Source organism: Poromitra crassiceps (genome assembly GCF_964638095.1).
Source record: "Poromitra crassiceps genome assembly, chromosome: 2".
Lineage (NCBI taxonomy): Eukaryota > Metazoa > Chordata > Actinopteri > Beryciformes > Melamphaidae > Poromitra > Poromitra crassiceps.
In genome coordinates, this window is record NC_139624.1 from 54768188 (window position 1) to 54789727 (window position 21540).

Here is a 21540-nt window from a genome sequence, read left to right on the forward strand (position 1 = left end):
GCTGCCTCTGTGTGTGTGGCGGCTTAGCTCTCGCACATTAGAAACCTGGCAAGATGAAAAAGGGAGGGAGAAAGGTGTCCCTTGCCTCTTATTTAAGTGTCTCTCTCTCTCTCTCTCTCTCCACTTATTCCCATCCCTCCCTCTTTCCACACATCTCTCTCCCTCCCTCTTTTTCTCTTTCTCTCACTCCATGTAGACACAAGCACTTTTCTCAGCATTGGACATCATCCTGTTTTAGCGGAGTTCATTTGATGCCTTGAATTTGTTTTGGGAATTATTTGATTTATTCAATTTATCAGTACAACAGTGGTTTTCAGGTCCTGAGTGGCCCACAACCCTGCATGATTTTGTTCTAGTCTCCAATCAGGAGCTGGTTTACACCTGGGACAGCAGGTGATGCAATTACCTAGCTAGTAGGGAACAAGCAGCCCAGACCCTCTGCCAAGTATAGTAATCAATTAGGTATTCTAGATACTGCTGAACCTCACTGCTCATGTCTGACAAGTCTTTTGTTTTCTAGGTTCTATTATGTTGAAAATATGATTTCTATTATGATTGTGAGACACAATTATTTAATGCATATTGTAATTTAATTGCTTTTGTGCTGCACACATCTGGGCAACAAATACATCATCCATATATCAGCTGTTGGCAGGGATGTATTAAACGGGCCTACCAGGCCCAGGCCCAGGGGCCCAAGAGCTCAGGGGGCCCATAACCCAGAGCCTCTTCACATGCCCACCACATCTCTTGCCCAGGCCTGGGACGACCTGATCCCTTACACCACTGATATGGTATTCAAAATAGTTGTCCAAGTCTGGATGAGGATAAAAACCCACCTATCTTGTCTCCATACTTTGTATCTCTCTTCCACTCTTTTCCTCATTATCTCTCTCATGATTAAAGTCTTAAATTCCCACATCACCCTGCTGTAAATTGCCCATGTTTAATACATTTTTGAAATGTGTGGTGCAAAAGAAAAGTTGAGAGGAGGTAGGAAGGAAATGGTGGTAACAAAGGCAAGTATGAACGGACGAGGGAGAGTTTCAAGCAGAAGAGTTGAATTTAGAAAGAGGAAGGGTGGATGAGAAGAAGTAACAAAGAAAGGAGATTGTTTGCTAAATGAGTTGTGACACTTTGGGGCCAACATCCACCAGGACCTGACTTGGGCCGGCCACACCGCCACTGTTGTCAAAAAGGCCCAACAGCGAATACATGGACTCAGGCGCCTGAAGAAATTTGGGCTAAGGCCAGAAATCCTTACGGACTTCTACAGAGGCACCATTGAAAGCCTGCTGACTGGCTGCTTCACCACCTGGTACGGGAACTGTACCACCATGGACCGCAGGGCACTACGGAGAGTGAGACGCGCGGCCCAGCACGTAACAGGATGTGAGTTGCCAGATCTGCATGAACTGTATAAACAGCGGTGCCTCAGGAGGTCCCTGAAGATCATCAAAGACACAAACCATCCCCACAACAGCCTGTTCTCCCTGCTACCCTCAGGGAGAAGATACAGGGTTCCAAAAGCACGCACAAATCGCTTGAGGAACAGTTTCTTCCCGCAGGCCACGAGACTCCTTAACATACACAAATAGTGTAGTAGCCGTACTGTACCGTACTGTAGCTGCTACCATTACGTATGTCTAATGTTTAATTGTATGTTTAATAAGGAATATGCTATTTGCACCCGTATGTCAAATACGCCGAATTTAAAACGCAGAGTTTAATTGTATGTTTAATAAGGAATATGCTATTTGCACCTATATGTCAAATACGCCGAATTTAAAATGTTTAAGCACGGCTAAAGTATGCACAGGACATGTGCACCTATGTGCAGTGAATATGCCACTGTCTCTGACTTGTCTTATCACTATACTGCCTTATTGCTTGTTGTGTCTCTTGTTGTTTTTGCACTCATATGCCTACATTTGTACTATGTTGTAAACGGAGTCTACAGCACAAGAATTTCACACGTGATACTTGTACCATGGAGTGACAATAAAAATCTTGAATCTTGAATCTCTTCTCCTTCCTCAATCTGCTTTACATCATCCTCAGGATATTATGACACACACTGCCTGCAGGCAGGCATGCCTGTGCACACAAATAGCACATGGACACACACTCAGTCTCAAGAGTCTCCATATCGTAGTTTCAGTTGGCTAGGTCTCACCCTGGCACACAACCACGCAGTAAGACAAATCAACCCAGAAACTGTGTCTGACTGTGTCTTAATGGTCACCTCACCTTGTATACAGTTAGTGACAAGGCATTACACAGGAAGTCGAATGGTTAAATAAGGTTGCTTTATGTAGGGGAGAGCAGGGCATGCGGTCACACTGTTCACTCATTGCTGTATTTCTCACTAGTGCCTTACTACTGAGAAACAATATTTTTCGGGAACTTTATAATAACTGTAAGCTACTGTACAGTACACTAAATAGGCTACTTAGTTATTCAATATACTGATGCGGACATTCCTTTCTTTACCTTGAGTCTCTTTTAGTTCAGCACTAGTTTTTTCAACTGGTGGGGGGATGTGTGGGGATGTTACAGTATTTAGGACTAACCCTATATTTTTGACAAAATGTTCCATAAGTTTATGGGCAATTAGAGGGTTATTGTGCTTTTGTCTTTAATTGAGTGTACCTGCACTGCAAATCCTGTGTTAGATACAGGTGAGTTTATTTCTTGTTATTGTGCTGTTGGCTTTGACTGTTCAGGTGGCTGTGCTGTAAATCCTGTTGAGATGCAGGTGAGTGTATGTCTTAGTTATTATTCTGGCCTTAATTGTGCCTGTTATGCATCCAGGCCCAGGGGCCCGTCATGTCATAATCTGCCTATGACTGTTGGGATACAAACAGACCAGTGGGATCTGCTTTATTGGAGTAATGACCCTGCATCCTGCTGAGCTTTTATTATTTCATCCGTGCCAGACTGTAATCAAGGACATTGCTCAATTTGCACTCTACACCTGGGCGTGCTCAGAGTGATCATCAAACAGAACGGAGCCTGACTCACGATTCTCCAGCCAAGATAGAAAAAATTAGAGATAACAACCTCCTACATGTTTTGTAGTACATACTACTACATGTTTCGTATGCCTTATTTGCTGACAGAGATCACATGCTGAACTTCACTATGCAGCAGCTGGTCACTAAGCCCAATAGATATAAAGTGAATGTCGAGGGAAAATCTTCCAGATGTTGAGTTGCAACCTCTTTTGCACAATCCACATCTCAATTGTCTCAAAGCGTCAAAATCCATCTCCAACTGCCTCTCTGTATCTCCATCTCCTCCTTTGTGGTTATAAACCTAATAAGGGAAATCAATATGGGATAATGGCTTTTATCTGGATTCACCTAATCAGTGCACGAAAAGGTGTCACTAACTGTTGTTGGACAGTAGGTGCAGAACTGCAGTAGCCGTTTACCCACATGCCAATATAACCTGTTCTGCCTGATATGTTTTGCTTTAGTCAATATTCCCCAGAAACCATATACAGCATGCTATACAAGCATTCCATTGTGTTCCATTGTGTACATTATTGTAACGTTAGGGGAAAGGAGGCTAATGTGGCGACTGCGGAGGCTTTGTTGTCCCTGCAGGGTGTTTTTCAGCAACAGGAAACGGGAGTTTGTTTACACTTTACAGTCAGGCACAAGGCACGTGGAAAGTCACACAAAGGAAATTTAGGCTATTACAGGGGATAGGAATTACAATAACTCTGTAGCCAAATATGAGACTACCAGACATTAACAATGGGGCACCAGGTCTAGTGTCCGTCTTTTGTTATCAGTAACTGTACTGTTGACCTTATTAATGGTTTTCTTAGGAATATTACTTTCTTCGGGCACCCTGGTGACTCATGCTAGAGCACGTACCACAAAAGGCTTAGTCCTTCCCACGGCCAGCCCATCTCTCTGCCCACCTTTCTATATTCCTATCTAATAAAGGTGGAAAAATGCCCCAAAATACTTGTAAAAAATATTTTCTTATTGCAAACAAAAAAGTTTCAACACATCTTTACAATTTGTGACTGTATCTAAACTGTGAACCAGATTCAAACTGCCATGAACAGAATAATAAAATATAATATTACTTCTTAACCAGCTTGCAACCTAACCATAGGCCTAAGTGATAGTGTTAACAACACCTTTCTAGAATGACAATGATTTATTAGATGATTAGATACATGAGCCTGTAGGCACAGAGATATAGTTTTGGCGATTAGACTCCATCATGACGTCAGCTTGATTATGACGTCATGATCAGCAGGGGTAGATGGATGCAGCCAGAGTAGATTGAATATCCCCCCTGTGGAGTCTAGACCTGGTGGTGGTGAAGTAAACTTGTTCTTGCTGGAGAAGGCTTCTGAATCTGAAGACCTCAGAGGACTGGAGGAGAATGGGGTGGAGGAGGGATGCAGGAACGCACTGAAACTCAATGAGAAGACAGAGAGAAACGTGTTTTTTTTTAGCTATGACAGTATAGACCATGATAGGCTGAATGGGAAGATGTCATGCTCTGATTGGCTTAATCTAAATGATACCGCCCACAAACCGTGACGCCAGGTAGAAGCGGGAAAGGGGTGATTGGTGACTGAGTTTTATGAATGAGTGGGCGTGACATTAAAAGGTTTTCTCCTGACAGGGAAAGATGTGAATGAGGACAGGAGGGATGAATGAGAGCCAGTGACAACTAAGGGCCTGTGTACACCTAGCGTCTTTTTCCGACGTTAAACGCTGGGAATGCGCTGGGGAATGCTGATCCCAGCGCACAATATACAAGGAAGCAGTCTGCAAGTAACGTTAGTTCAGCTTGATAGCTGACAGCTAGCAAGCTAACAACACAGGTAGGCTACGCTATTAAAAGCAGTAAGCACAACACTCACCAGAAATATTAAGTGTCTAGCCGATCTGCTCCCACAATTGAGCCGTTCTGTCTCTGTTGCGATAGTTTTTCCATATGATTAGTTACCAGAAAAGGAGCAGCCGACACCAGCGTCTTTCTGAAAAGTTAAAATATTTTCAGCTGGAAGCGCTGGGAGTCGGCGCACAAAAACGCCGAAAAAAGACGCTGGGCGCTCTGCACTTTCTCTACACGTCCGTGTGCGCTCGCATACGCTCTCCTCCCATTGGAAACAATTGAAAATAGACGCTAGACCTGAGGAAAAGACGCCAGGTGGACACAGGCCCTAAAGGGTTTCTCCTAGAACAGGAAAATGCAGGTTGATTAACACGTTCACTGCCAATGACGTGTTTTTACGTCAAACTAAATCCAACGGTTGACTGCCAATGACGTGTTTTTACGTCAAAAAAATGAAAAAAAAAAATTTGACCGTGGGATGTGCATCTAACCCTTTTACATCTCTTATATAATTATTGGAGCCACCGAACATGTACAACCCATTCCACCGACCCACTAAGTGGCGACAGTGCTCTCCCAGACTAGAGGAAGGCAAGCAAAAAGCATGTGTGAGGAAGCCATTCTCATGAAAATGGTTTGGCGATAAACGCTTTCGTTTTCGCGCTGATTGCTGGCGGTGCGGGATTGCAAATTTGCATAATAGATTACGGGTGGAACAAACTTTGAAACACGCAGCATAAATAAGACCAGAATTGCAAAAGCTTCATCAAAGCTCTCAACACAAACCACAAGAAACGAGCGAGCCGATCCAGACTTGCACAGCGGCCGCCAGCAGACAGGCAGCAGCAGCAGAAGCAGTGAGCCTGGTGACGCGAGGTTACAGCAGCAACAGAAACGAGCTTGTGACATGCCCGCTGCAGCCAAGAAGAACACACATGGAGGGAGGAGTTTGAATGAGAGGGGTGTTTCCTGCTGTTATGGAGGAAATTACTGTTCAAAACTATTGTTTAGATGTCTGACGTCTTACTGATGCCAAAAATGAATGGTTAAAGTGACTGTTCTATCGAATTTCACAAAAAGCCGTTTATCTCAAAATAATTTTTCAGACGCTGAAACCATGCTGTATTCAACTGCTAATGCTTACATAACTACTAACTCTACAAACTAACTCTTTTAGACAGAGAAAGCACACATTCTATTAGTTCTTTTGAGATATTGTGTGTTCACAAAATCTTAGCAGAAAAGAATCCTCGGGTCTTGAAAGATGAGCCAGAATCCTCAAAAAAAAACCTCTGGCAGAACCTACCTACAGTAAAAAAAAAACGGCTGGCAGTGAATGTGTTAAGAAGTGGGTATGAGAGCTAGAGTTATATCCTGAGAGTGAATGAATGAAAAGTGAGTGAATGAATGACATTAAGGTCTCTCTTATAGAATTTTCGCTCTAGCTACATTTGATGTTCATGTTTAATTACAAACAGTTCATACGTTGTTAGGGACCTGTAGAATAAAGGCTTACCATATGTTTGGTTTGACTCTCAGTGATAATCATAAGGAAAACAACCACCAATATGAATAAGATTTTATATTTTCATTCATGCTTTAACATCCTCAAAAGATGCAATCAGTTTCACTATAATGTATGATATGAATTTATGTACAAACTTGAAAATAGATGGGAAAATCGATTATTGCTCAACTAATCGTTTTCATCAATAGACAAGATCAATATGTAATCCATCCATAATACATTTTATCTGGAGCTCCAATTGGGAATGTTCATAAAGATCTGATGACATGCTTCACAAAATATTTAATTGGTTTTAAATCTTTATTTTAGTTTTTTATATGTACACAATATACAATGTTTTGCACACAAACAGAACAAAATATGGAATAGATAATAAATGAAGGTTTATTATATATTGTTAAATCAATAAACCTTAATTATATCATTCACACAGTAGATCAACTGGGAGGGGGGGTGGGGATCTGAAGATACTAATTTTAGTCTAATACCAGGTCCCATATGATCAACAGTTTCATGTTGAGTTTTAGATGTGAACTGTTGGGAAAAATAAAGTAAAGACAAAAAATAGACACAATTTAATACAATTGCTGTAGGAACAACCAGAAGACACAAGCATTCATGGAAGTCAATAAACTACACCTCAAGGACCTTTTAGTCTGAGGAAAATATATTTCAAGTACCCTATGTGCTTCTAGGTGTTAGGCATCAAGCATCATGTCAAAACATTCTGGAGTCACTTTGTATCTGTAGTAGTAAAAACAAAAATATTAAAGGAATATTTACATGCATCAGTTTGAAAAATAAAATGTCAAACATAAGAGGTCAGAGCTCACTACCCCACACAGACGTCAGCTTACTCAGTGACTTGCCAAACTGGGATGGAGGGGTTTGACTCGAACAAGACGGGACAGTCCCAGTCGCAGACCCTGGCCTGGTGACTTCACCGCTGCACCCTGCGATGAGCCGGGACTTCTGCCAACCTGACCTGGCGAGGATTTTTCAAGGGGAAAAAAACATTCATAAATGTGATTTTTAATCTATTACTCTAAACCAGGGATGTCAGAGATACGGCCCGCGGGCCGGATCCGGCACGTGGGCAGGTTTCATCCGGCCCGCGAGATGTTTTGGAATAATAAAAAAAAAAAAAAAGTTTATTATTTTTTATTATTCTTATTATTATTAAATTCGCACCCCATTATCATGAACTACATGTGGCTAATAAGCAAGCTAAGAGTTCATTCATAACTTAATTAACTTGCACTACAAGGAAGTATGTCAGTAGGTCATCAGGTGTAAACAAAGCCGCCATGATGCCACGCTGGAATTGAATCGCGCATTCGGCTACCTACCAAAAAACAAAGGAATCAACAAGATGCTGTCGAAAAAGAGAAAGGTTGACACGGAATGCAGGCAGTTTCAAGAGAAATGGAAAGAGCAGTATTTCTTTTGTGAAGTAAATGGGTAAATGAGTCGAATTTATTTTAGTAAAAAAAAAAAATCCGGCCCCCATGAGGTCTCAGTTGAACAAATCCGGCCCTCTACCTAATATGAGTCTGACACCCCTGCTCTAAACAGAATTCTCTGTGCACATGGATAGTGGTCCTTGCCCTTTCACTCATACCTGGTGGAGTCCACTTGGGTATTCTACCCCCTGCTGGGCTGAGAGAGACTGCAGGTTTGGATGTGGCTGCTGTGGAGGCAGCAGGCCTTCGAGGTTCTGATGTGAGCTGGGCTGGAGGAGGACTTCTCACTGGTGTGGAGGCTGCTGTTGGGAAATAGAGTCATACAAATGGCCATTTCAAATCAAAATGACAACTAAAGGCTGTGTTTGAGATACATTTAAAACAGACCTGTTGCCTGTGGTTTGGCCTTTGAAGGCTTGGGTGTTTGCTTGTCTTTCTTTGTGAGAGGAGGCGGTCTGGTCTTCTCATTCTTGCCTCTTTTTTCCTTCTTAGTTGTTTTTTTCCCTTTCTTCACTGTGAATTCTTCATCCTCACTCTCGCCTTCACTGAAGTCTTCGTCACTTTCTGATTCTGAAAAGGCATTGATATTACACTGACACAAAAAAAAACTACATGCAGTACATGAGTACAAAATCATAAACAAATTATTTATGTGGTGATGACAACCTGGTGTCGCTTTGGGCTGATAGTCATCATCCTCGTCCTTCAGCTTGCACTTCTGCTGCTCGCTGGAAACAGCCTTTCTCTGTCTGGATGGGGCACAAGGCGACTCTGTGATCCTGTCAAGGCCTAAGGGAAAAGGAATATTCAACAGTCACACACACTTTTAATACCATTTCTATGCTCATAGACTAATCAAATGAACTCATTCTATGAAGGTTCAACACAACATATGGACAGCTCAATATATTTGTCATGCATGGAGATAATGTGTGATGAAAGGGTGGAATGTGTATGGCAAGATTAAGGGAAATTACCCAAATTAGTGATATTCACACTGCAGTTGGAAATGCGAAGTGAAGATGGATCTGTGTTTTCAACTACTGGAAGTTGATCCTCGACATCTTCTAAAGAAATAGAAGAGTCAAAACTATAGAGTAACAACTATTTAGCAGTATGTAATCACATCTGTGTTTTACTGAGCAAAGCAAACCTATAATAATAGGAGACTGGTCCTCTTTCTCATCTGCAGCATGGAGCAAGGAAAGAGTCAGGGCCGCTTCTAGATCTCGTTCGTACAGCTTCTCATCCAATGGTTTTCTGTGAGAAAAAAACACACACACACAAAAAAACACAGGAGTGACGAAACGTTTTGACGAAACGTTTAAGAGGTTGATTTCAAGCCATGCTCTACTTTTGTGTATACTTCTCAGAAACAAGTTTCAACAACTACAAATGGATCAACTTATATATTATGCTATAATTTAGCATGAAGATTAATTCCAAAATGTATATGAAAACATAACCGTGACACATCAAAACCTGCCCTTTGCCAGAGAGAGTTGATGAGGGATTGTCAATGTTTCACCACATTATGTTTGTATAATGCCAAATACAGTCACAGCTGTGATTTCTGCTGCCCCGTTCTGGGGCAATGGACAGCCTGATGTCACCACAATGCTCACAAGGTATTCAACATCCAAAGAATCCCTGACATAGAGTACCACACGGATGACGTATATTTTGTAGGCTTACCCATAAAATCGCCGCCATGCTGGTTCGTAAGTTGAAAAGGCTATGGGATTTTAGAATTGGGATTTCGGTTCAATAAGGTCTGTGGTTAACACAAGCATATAGGAGTGGAAATTTGTGTTCAGCAGGATAATATTCACAAACGAGCGCCGAGGACCACTTTTACGACTTTTGAAGCGTTTTCTGAAAATCAGCTTTTTTAATGCATTTTGGATAGGTGCTGCTGTTTACGTACAGAGTGAGGGCACACAGCATGTGAAAAATATGAAAATGGGCCTTTTTGGGTGTTTTCCTAGATAACATGTCAAGACAATTTCAAAAACTGCAAGAAATGGTTTTTGAGAACATTTATTTTGAATAGAACATTTATTTATTTTTAAGAACAAAATGTTTGATAACAACATTGAAATCGTTTTTCAAACATGTCTCAAGCATCCTAGAGTCCTAGTCCTGGTCCTCATCACTTTCGCTTTCCAACACTGCCATGCTGGACGTCGCAGTCATCTCCTGCTGCTGCTTGGTAAGTTATGCCTGCTGCGCTGCTTCATGCTCCTGTCGCAGCTTCAGCTTGGATTGCTGCTTGGCATCGAATGCTCCAAATGTGGCCACTCTGTCGCCCTTCATGCTGGCCAGGAAAGCAATGTCCTCTGGATCGCGGATCAGCTCCTCTGCGTTTGGAGACCACAGCGGGAATGTGGCATCCAGCTTGTGCTCCATTGCGTCCACCAGTTGAGCTGTAGCCTCACTGGAGCGCCTGGTCTTCGGAATGTGCCGCAGCTTGTTGCTAGCGTAGCGTTGAGAAGCGCTACCATCTTGTCGCATGCTCGACGATCACTCACCATTGTGATATTGGCCTTTCTATAAAATGGCCGCACCTGCTCCAAAACGACCTTAGCCGCCTGGAACCGTGACAAGGCTCCGGTCAAACCTGGTTGCTTGGCATGCAGTTGTACATCATGCACCGCAAGATCTGGCGACTACTTGGCAGCTTGGTGCCAGTGATGATGGCATCTGCATCGGTGATGCTGGCGCCCAGACCAAAGACCAGGCTGCGGCTGCTCTGGCGGGAGCCTAAGGGTGGCGGCACCATCTTGTGAGAGCTGGATCCTGTGGTGGGTGATGGTGGTGTTGAGGGAATTGAGTTCCTGAAAATGTAAAGTGGTGTAACCATGAAAAAACACAAAATAATATATATTTTCAATCATGCACCTTGAATACATAAAAGGGTTATATTAAACATTTCAGACTAGTATGAACCTAGGGGCTCAATGATCAATTTATGATGGTTTAACCCTCCTGTTAACCTCGTTTGACGAGGAAATGCGCTGAGTACGAGCGCCGCAGCAGACCCTCTGCCAACAAGTAACGTTATGTTAACAAGTTGCAACAATCAGTCACGTTCTAGACCGGACCGGACCGGGCATTAGAAAATAAGGTGGATTGGATTATAATGAGCAACATGACAACGTGATTAATCTAATGTTTATTAGTTACAGTTACAGTACAGCCGAGGCCAAGTCAGCAAAGGAGATCAAATTTCACTAGAGGGGGAGATGTGCACAGGCTCAGCGCACTGTCTGGGTTGTTTTGAAGTGATGAAGAATAGGCTATAAACGGGACACTCCAGTCACCACTCACCTGGCTAAGATGGTCTCCTTCAAAACAGTAGAAAAGGAGTCTTTAAAATCCATGCGATCCCCAGGTTGAATGTATTTCTCTAAAGTTGCTATTACTGAGCTGTAGCCTACAACAAACTGAGAAATGCGGTTCAAGTTTTCATCTCCGACGGTTCATTAATAAACAACGTTCCGCGTTTCTTCTTCTTCCATCTTTTTATTTAGTTATTGGTGGTTGGAAAACTAGCTTTGAGGTGCATTATATATTATTTTTTAAGATAATAAAATTGTGAAGGTGAAAAAAGGTGATTATTATTATTATCTGATATTTCTAAGAGATTCACTGACCTTGACGTGATGCCACATGGGTTTCTTCTTCTTTGCCACATGGCTTGTTTCTTCTTCTTTTTGAAACCAAAGCCCAAAGTGATGAAACCATTTGTCATGGCTCCCCAATGGGTGCCGGTTACCCCCTTTTGCCATAAAAGCTGCAGTGTTTCCCATACATAAAGGAATTTGTGGCGGGTCGCCACAAAAGGATTTTGACCGACACAAAAAGATGTTGACCAAATTTTTTTTTTTTTTTTTTACAGTGCACCTGAACGCAACATGCAAGATACCCGCTGAATAAGTGTCCAATAAATGTTCCTGTCATTCTGGCCAATACTTCTGTTATAGCATTTCAGTCTGGAATATGGAATATCTTTCAATAATCTATGATTTAGCTGCTAAATTGTCAAATACCGCCATCTGCTCGCTACCCAGGTACTTATGTATGTACTTAACCTAACTAACTATCCGGTGTGCACAACATTGTCAGCCTAAACTCCGGCTGACACCCCAAAAACCTACAATCCGCTACAGAAAAATGTATATTGTTTGTTTATTAACTCATTGAGTGCCAAGGACGAGTATGTTCGTCAATTCAGATACTAACGTAGAGTGCCAAGGACGAGTATGTTCGTCAATTGCGTTTTTTGACGGTGGGACGTGGATCAAAGCCTCACGCATCTCCTGTACAAATATTGTAGTTATTGAAGGTGTATAACCTATTTTACGGACTCATTAGGTGGCGATAGTGCTCTCCAGATTAGAGAAAGGTCTGTAAAACAGCAGGAAAAAGCCCCGTGATGAAAGAGAAACCGCTCATGCTGCAGCCAGAGCCATATAGATTGCTCTGTCTGGAGCTGACGTTGGCTGCGAACAGCAGTCAATCCGCGCCCACAACTGAGCCCCTCTGCCTCTGTCTGTCTGTCTGCATAGTTTCTCCACACGATTAGCCGCCAGAAAAGCAGCACCCGACGCCGAAGGGCCAAACCATTCTCAGCAGTCCGGTTTGGCTTTACTGGGAGCCGGCGCACAAAAACGGAGCACTCCCAAAATAGACTGGGTGCGTGTTAGGCTGTGTGTTAGTGTGGGGAGGAGTTTGCAGCTGAGGGGGGGAGAGGGGGGTGGGGCACGCAGGGCACCACACAACTACACCACGTCACTACATCAGAAAATATTATCTTCAGAGTCAGTGAATGTGCTTGAAATGCTTCATTTCACAAAAGGCGGAATAACTCAGCTTCTAATTTGAAACGCCTGTATTTGCTCAAAACAACCTATCTTCTCCGGCTCATAACTAAAGAACGGAAAATGGTATCAATAAACTTTTTTTTGCTGATGATACAATAGAGTCAGCGCGTTCTTTGTGCGTGTTCGGTGTTTACATAGTAATATCACACAATATTCTGTGGGCCTCGAGAAATCACTGAAAACGTTCTGAAACTCTGGCACTGGGAGCGTCCGTTCTCCAAAAGTGGCTGGCACTCAATGAGTTAACTGGCCCCTCGCCTTCTATCATTTCACAAAAGTGGCAAAGCAAGTTGAGTATCCCTGACCTATAGAAATTTAGTTTGTCATTGTAAACCCACAGCACAGTAATGATGACATGTTCTTCATAGATCTAGCCTTTTAATTTTGCTCTTAAGCTTTCTCAAAGTACACCAAATTCATGCATTTTACTTTAAAATGTTAAAAAAAAATCTCACGGGGGGGCATGCCCCCGCACCCCCCTAGGGGGTCTGCGGTCCCCCACCACAAATACTCAAAATCCTGTGGGAAACACTGAGCTGATGTGCCGGTCCACCTCTAAATCACCTTGTATTGCAAAAATATTTGGCATGTATTGTTTTTGCATGGATGGTAACACTTTTATCACCCAGACAAATGTGACAATATGCTGGAAATGTGTATTTTGATGTCTGTTTGTCTTTCTGTCTGCATCCATTTTTCTCTTCAACACATTGGACAATCAATCTGAAACTGCACATGGGCATTGAGCATAGAGACACTGCGGAGCGCTTCATCATTCAGAAACCATGCCTAAAATGGGGGGAAACAAAAATTTCCCCCCAATCCTGGTGTTCTATGCATGGACTGTGTTCTATGTCACGTGTTGCACATAAAGATTATATATACGGAAGATGAACACTCCAACTTACTTCCTTGACAGCTAGATCCACATTTTTCTTTTTGCCAATTCTCAATGGCTTCCTTGTTTTGCTCGGGAGTACAAAAAACTTTAATTGGCAAATTTTTAACATTTGTTGTGTGCACAGCCCACCACACAACAGCTTTTAGCTGTTTAATTCAAGGAAAATGATGCTGGTGTATGGAAGTGAATGGAGAGCTTTCCCCCGTGATGGGCGTGGCCTATTTCATGCAGTGTCTCTATTGGCATGAGCAGGGACTGACAACACCCCCCCCCCCCCAAATTTAAGTTGTTTATGAGCATTTTTGTCAGCGTGTGTGGAGTTGTGGCGAGCACATCCCCGGGTATTCCCAGGTGGTCTATTCCACAATGCACTTGCAATGCACACTGGGAGTTGTTTTGCATTTTTCTCTTTTTGGTTTGAACTGACAAGAATAGAGGCTGACACAGAGATGCCCTGATCTGATGGTATGGGTATGGGGAAGTCATGTGACACAGAGATGCCCTGATCTGATGGTATGGGTATGGGGAAGTCATGTGACACAGAGATGCCTTGATCTGATGGTATGAGTATGGGGAAGTCATGTGACAGAGAGATGCCTTGATCTGATGGTATGAGTATGGGGAAGTCATGTGTAATATTCACTTGTCACCCACCTGCTCTGTTGGCTCAGTGTAGACGGTGACTCTGTCTCTTGACTGGAGGACTTGCTCGATGACTTCTTGCGTTCCTGTTGTTTCACATCCTCCCTGGCTTTTTTGCTGGGTGGTGCCTTCACACAGGCAAAATCATCATCTGTGAAATCAAGACAAACCAATTATATACAGTATGTTGATGATGAGGGAAGATGGAGTCAGTTAGTGTGATTGAGAGTTTGGTGTGTAGCCTACATGGCAGGTTGACGGTTAAAGTAGTTAGGATGGGGCAACGGTGGCCCAACGGTTAGAGAAGCGAGCTTGTGACCGGAAGGTCGTCGGTTCCATCCCAGGGAACGGGCAGGATAAATCTGGGTGGGGAACGTGAAAAGGCAGCGCTTGCCCCTCCCTCATTACCACCACCGAGGTGCCCTTGAGCAAGGGCCTTAACCCCAACTGCTCCAGTGGAGCTGAACAGTGGCCAGCAGATCAGACTGTGTGTGTGTGTGTGTGTGTGTGTGTGAGACAACAGGGCAATCCTGAAAAAGAGACCATTGGTCAGTGAGACTCCCCCTGTATAAATAAAATAAAAATAATGGAATATTTAGGCTAAAGGGGGAATGGAGGGTTATGCAATGACAGATTAGAAAGGGATAAAACCAAATTAACTTGCCCCATGCCTTTTTTTTTTTTTTTTGCCACATCCCTTGTTAACTTCATAATTTGGTGAAATGCCCTGGGTGACTAAACAGCCCTTTCCTCCATCACTCCCCTTGTCATTACACAATTACCAAAGTGGACTAGAGACTGTATCACTACATTTGTCAAAGTAGCAATAATAGATTAAAAGGCTAATAACTCACCATCATCATTAAGGTCTTGGGAATCACAATAATTCACAGCCTTTGTCTTCCTGTCAACATTACAATAAATGACGTGTTAACAGCTGCAGTGAGGGGGACAAAAGACCAGGAATTGGGATAAAACAGATTGGACAAACCTTGATGGTCGGTCCATAGCTTGTAAGATTGAAGATCTTGAGCTTAATGTTGTTTAATTGGCTAACATTAGCTTCAACCTTGCTGTTTCGTCCACTTCTGGTACAAGATGTTAGCTAAAAGTTAGCTGCAGAAAGACGATCATGTAACGTTAAGTCTGCCAGGTAATCAAGTTTTAGTTCTGATGTATAGTCAGTCTCTCAGAATTAACTTGTGTCCGAAGTGGTCCCAAGCCGAACATTCAACGTGTGGAATGTGACTTGCTAACGTTAACTAGTAAGTTGAACAAACACACTCAACCGCTCAACCCTGTTTCACTTTCAACCAGCCCGCCCGAAAGGCGACGTTTTGTTGACTAATCTGACGATTACTGTGCGTGATTCGTTCGTTAAGAAATCTGTACAATCTCTTTTGTTACAAAGAAAAATGCAACAACTTATTTAGTAGATAGATAAATATATATATATGAATAGCTGAAATCAAATTATTTGCAAGCTACCAATTTTATCTTTCTAAAAAGAAATTTGTCGAATCTGCTTCTTTCAAAGTCAGAGTTGCGTCCCGTGCGTGCGGCCCTGCGTGCGGCGTGTGCACACAAAACTAGCATCCTGCTTTGGGAAAATACAAAAGCCCGTGGAAGTTTGCACGACTGAATGGTGTGTGGAGGTCCATAAATACGTTTAACTTCTTTAGAGGTATGTTGTTTAGTCCAAAACGTGCATGTTGTCCAGGGACCACCAGGGGTCTTTGAGGGGGTGGGGTCGGATGAAATTGAATTGTTATACTTCGCCAAGAATCACCATTATTTAATTTACAACAAGAATGTATCACAGTTAGAGAATGTAGAAGAATTACTGTTTTGACCATACTTCTCTGTTATCTCTCTACCATGGAATTATGGACAAAATATTTATGTATAGGGGCTGGAAATATTCTTGGATTTGGGTCCCAGAGACAAAATCTTATCAAATGGGGGTCACTATTAGTGATGTGGACTGTGTGGACTAAATTAGTGATCCTTGCTCCTTGGGATGAAAAAGTTTGAGAATCACTGGGCTACATGGCACTTAAATAAATATTTTGAGTGGCCAAAATATTTTGGATAATAACGTTACTTGCAGATAAGAAGCATGTCTTTCCTGTTTCTAAAATATATTTTGAATCAATGACAGCTTATAAATCCATTATTTTTGGGCAATTTTGTATATATATATACAAAATTGTATATATATATATATATATATACAAAATTGGGGGGCTTGCAGTGGGGGACAGCCAGGTTGTGAATTTAATCATTGGATTGAATATTATTGTCCATCAATGGTTACCATGGAGTCTAACAGCCATTATTTTGCACATTGCATTAAACTGACTGCTCTCTTGTCACACCTCACAGCTCTTTGCAGTGCCCAATACTGATTGAATCCTTTCTGCTCCCTCTTCTGCCGTGTCCCTTTACTCAAGAGTGCCCAGCAGATGGCAGCAGGAGCCCAATGCTTCAATGCCCCCAGATGCCAGAAGTCTGACCCGGTGAGTGACAAGTCCTCAGCCCCGCCCAGTCGCCCACACTCAGGCCGGAAGCAATCACGGCTCCCTCCATTTCCCTTTTACTGCACTTCTGAGGGAGCAGCAGCCTTCCCAAGGGTTGTCATTTTCCAGCGTGTGAGTGGGTGGCTGTCGGCTGCGGTTTGTCACACAGTGGACCTGGAGCAGACGTGTCGTGCAGGGATGAGACGGTCCGTGTCTTCGGACCCAGACGAGGGAGGAAGACGTGCAGCCGCGGGGCCAAAGGGCCCTGTGGTCGCACATTCCTCAACTCCTACAGCGCTGCCTACAGCCACGACCAAAATATCAGATCCAGTCATGCAAACACTGCGGTCACAACATCACGTTTCCATTCACACGTATAGATGTTTACATTGTGCTCCAGACTACTTTATGTCACAAGTAGCATGGTGATAGATGACTTGTTAACCAAGCTGAGAAATGTCACTGCACTTCAGCTAATGATGAGATGAGAATCCCATTCATTTGTCTCTTACTCTTACCCACTATACATCTCTTTTTTAACACAGGAAGTGATTTGGAACATTATGTTGTCAGAGTAAAAATTGCACTCCACTGTCTCCACCCCTATATAGTCCCAAAACAAAGTCACGTGACCACTGGTGGAAGAACAAATACTTCACTTAAATACAAGTAGAAATGCCCTCCTAGAATATTACTCTGGCAAAAGTTATGTGCAGAAAATTCTTCTCCTATTCAAAACATTTAAGTGTGATGTTAAGTGTTCTTTAATATCTAACTAAAATGAGACATTTTAAATTCAGTTCTTGTTCCTCTGTGTTCACTAGTGTACACAAAGATAAATCAAAATGCATGCACAACTCAACGAAAAGACTGGCTTAAGGTGAACGGTCAAAGGGAACTTTGAACAGAAAGAAAAAGGCAGCACTCACTCACTAGTGTAATACACTCCTCAGCGAACTTGAACTTCTCAGGATTGGTAGTTGACTGAATCTGGGTCTGATTGCTTCCGCTCAACCTCCAGAAATGGAAATATTCAAGCTAAATATAAATAACTCAAAGCTCTACTCAGGTGCAGGTATGTACAGTAAATTAAACCAGATTACATGGAACAGATGTACAACTAAGCAGGTATACAATACACAATGCACAGTTTATATAAAATAAGAAAACATGAAACCATATTGATCTGCATATGGAATTTGGGAAGTAATGGGAAAGAATAGAGAAAAAATAAAATAAAATATTAGCACAAAAATAGAATATAAAACTAGAGAGACCATCTTGCGACACCAGCCACGACTTAAAACAAATGTGGGCCCCTTGCTTAGATCACGCCCATTTTAGAACTCGACCTTTATTTTGATGTCAACTACACACCTGTACAACGCTATCATGCTGACAAAATCTGTCCACAGACAGTCATATAAACACAGATACTCACGAGGTGAAAGTATGGATTTCTTATATGATTTTCTTTCTGTTGTTACGAACTGTGGGCTACAGGTAGAAGAAGATACATCCCACATTGCAAGTGGCACAACCATTACAGGTAGGTTTGCATGATTAACAGGTTAGAATGTCAACTAAGTAAATGGCCAGTCTTTTACAAAATGACTTATTTATTCCACGTATGAAATAAGCCATGTTAGAATTAGAATTTAATTGTTCAAACTTGTTGTATGCCAAGATATGAAACACACTCATAAATATCTGTCCATAGCACCAGCAGGCAGTATTACCACTTACCAGACTATTTTGGAATTGGACATCCTGCATTGATTTACTAGCCTACTTGGCAGCGAGTCGGTCATCAGTCTTCATTTGAACTTGTTAGTTGGAAGTGGTCAGGAGGCAGTTTTCCCCCTCAACCACTGATGTGAATACCGTCATTATGTATAGCATCACTGGGTAGTAGTTTGTGTGGGGCTCGCTCAGCCCGGCTCGGTTGCCCTTGTATGGATGTTCCGCAGGCGGAGACTGTTATGTTGTTATTTACATTCCAGATAGGGGCAAAGAAAAAATAAATCTGTGCTTTACTATAGAGATATTTGTACAATAAAGGCAAAATGTAATAGAGGTTGCCAGGCTTTGCATAAATGCCTAACGGTCAGAAGTGTATTGTGTAATACATTTGCAGCAAAAGAGATAATTTGATCCATTTTCCTGCTAGGGCTGGGCAATATATCGATATTATATTGATATTGTGATATACAGCCTAGATATCGTCTGAGATTTTGAATATCGTGATATGGCAAGTGTTGTCTTTTCCTGGTTTTAAACGCTGTATTACAGTAAAGTGATGTCATTTTCGGAACTGTTCCAGCTGTTCTATTATTTGCCTTTACCCACTTAGTCATTATATTCACATTACTGATGATTCATTTATCAAAAATATCATTGTGGAAATATTTTGTGAAAGCACCAATAGCCTTATTGTAATAAAAGTGATTGTGACATCATCATTCGGCTTTGACTTACAACTGAACATTTAGCCCACATTGTAGAAAAAACCGAGATATATATCATGTATCACCATTCAGCCTAAAAATACAGAGATATTCCATATCGCCCAACCCTATTTCCCGCTCACAAAGCTGTATTATTATGCGGCATGCTGGATATTTTTGCTTTTTTTGGGAGACAAAATCATCAATTTGTCAATGGCACAGTTCAATCACCGGTGCTCTGTAGGGGGCACCAGTTATTTACAAGCCTCAAACTAAATACGGATTGATGAGTTAAGTGTTTCGGATATCCGGTGTAGCAGTTGTGTCAGTGTGGCGTTGTTGTCGTAACCTAGAAATGGCCCTGGGTCAGATGTCTTTTAGGCACAGACCAGTGGCAACCGCAGCACAGCCACAGCAGCCGCGGCCTTAGCCAGGGAACCAGAGTGGGCAGACAGGTCGCTCAATCAGTGGCTTCCGGAGTTTGTTTTCTAAGACCTCTTCTTCTTAAGTGTACGCTCTGGAGAACATTTTTTTGGCGTACACACAGAGCTAATTGCTAGGGGGATGCGTGGCTGTAGTGGAACAATCACAAAGAGACTTGAAGGAAGTGTGGGCTCGCCACTGCATGAACTCGGGTCGACAAGTGCTTTTCTGAAGAGTCGAGTGTCGTTTCGAGTTTGACCGTCTTTGCACGATTGTTTGTGATTGTTGCAGGCAATGAGTTAAAGGTGACAGACAGACAGAGTGGCTTTTCTCTGGTCTGTTAGACTCACACAGGTTGCAAATGCAACCTGGTAACACATTGACCGTCCTGGAGAACAGAGCAGAAATCATATGAATAAAACATCACGGCAGCTGACTCATTCATATATGCTGAATCACGGTGACAGGACATGGGCGCTGGAGGTGTTGGGCAGGGTTATTGGCAATACTGGGCCCCGGGTGAGGAATCTGCAGTATGATTATACGTGTTGACAGACAACGGGGATATAAACAGCATCAAAGGGCCGGCAACAATGCGGCGCTGCCAGTCTTACGCTCTGACACCATTCAAAATAGCATCTGTAAAACGGCATTGTTTCCTGCGCTCCAGCGTGGCACTTGAAGGGCACCCAGGGAGCCGTCTCATGAGGTTGACCTCTTAACGGGGAGGTCACAGGCTGCAATACATCAGCATCAGCACATCTCCAAGGCTTATGTGTCCAGTCACATCTTCAGGGAGTACTGCACTGACTGTGATGTCTGATGTGATGTGATGTGATGTGATGTGATGTCTGTCTGTGATGTTTGAGCTTCTTTTCTCTGTCTCATTGTGAATTCCTACTCACATAAATGTTCAAATATCTCTTAAGTCGACAAACAGCTCCTATTTATAGTTTCTGTCGAGCTCCTTTGTGTGCTGTGATCTGACTGGAGTGTTTGCTGGTTGATACATCAGCTGTATCAGATCCTCTAGCTCTGCTTTTTCCTGACAGGCCACTTCTCCCCTGTGCCACACACGCATGCACGTACGTACGCACACACACACACACACACACACACACACACACACACACACACACACACACACACACACACACACTGAACACCCAGCTTCAATAGCAAACATGCTTTCATAGCACCCAGTTTCCCAATGAACATAGTGGCCAGTGATTTTAGTTACTCCACAAGAAACACGACACGTACATGATGCACATTACTCAGTGATCGCTCACATGTCATCTTCATCAGTTACTTTGAAATAATTGTGAAATCATTCAGAATGTGTGAGCAATTTCTCAGTGATCGGCTTCAGGGAAGGACGCCAAAGACACCCTACCTGCAATGCAGAGGATGACACCGCTTTCTTGACTAAGTTTAGCTGAGAACTCGGCCTGCACACTAAACATTTGCTGAGGCTAATGTACTTTTGTAAACTCATGAAGTAAATGTGTGGTTAGATGCTGTGTGGAGAAGTCATATGAGAGAATACTCCTCACAGGTTATTGGTTTGCAAAGGAAAGTGACGCGAGCCCAGTCAACCCACATGCCAGTGTTCCAATGATATGCTGCAATGCAGTGAATTATTATCCCAGCCAGGGATGGGTGTCTTTACATCTGTTGCACACCAGAGGGCGGTGGTTACATGAGTGAAGGAGACCCGGCATGGGAACTCGGCTGAGGCACTACACCAGCATTTTTCTCTACAAGCATTGGCCTTTGACTGTGATCCAACCTTGCTTTCTGGGCGATGCTTACTCTAATCAATATCACTTACTTAGAATCTCTGAAATTCTAATGTG

General features: G+C 42.7%; 1 protein-coding gene across 4 annotated transcripts; it reads right to left on the reverse strand.

Moving 5' to 3' along the window:
• Window positions 1–6741: 6741 nt before the first annotated feature.
• Window positions 6742–15603, reverse strand: rad51ap1 (RAD51 associated protein 1). Of its 4 annotated transcripts, none has more exons than XR_014553506.1 (11): window positions 15284–15603; window positions 15147–15196; window positions 14305–14443; window positions 9017–9123; window positions 8841–8930; window positions 8530–8652; window positions 8251–8433; window positions 8022–8162; window positions 7258–7385; window positions 7081–7144; window positions 6742–6934 (listed from the first exon to the last, which is right to left on the reverse strand). XR_014553506.1 is itself a non-coding variant. In XM_083654875.1 (10 exons), exons 1-9 carry the CDS (start codon window positions 15298–15300, stop codon window positions 7258–7260), a joined length of 981 nt encoding a protein of 326 aa, XP_083511001.1. In that variant the 5' UTR covers window positions 15301–15603; the 3' UTR covers window positions 6742–6934. The 4 variants fall into 4 exon arrangements, 2 of the variants coding, with proteins under 2 accessions (XP_083511001.1, XP_083511000.1); XR_014553507.1 differs by having other exon boundaries at window positions 8022–8165; XM_083654875.1 differs by lacking the exon at window positions 7081–7144 and having other exon boundaries at window positions 8022–8165.
• Between the last annotated feature and the right edge of the window lie 5937 nt (window positions 15604–21540).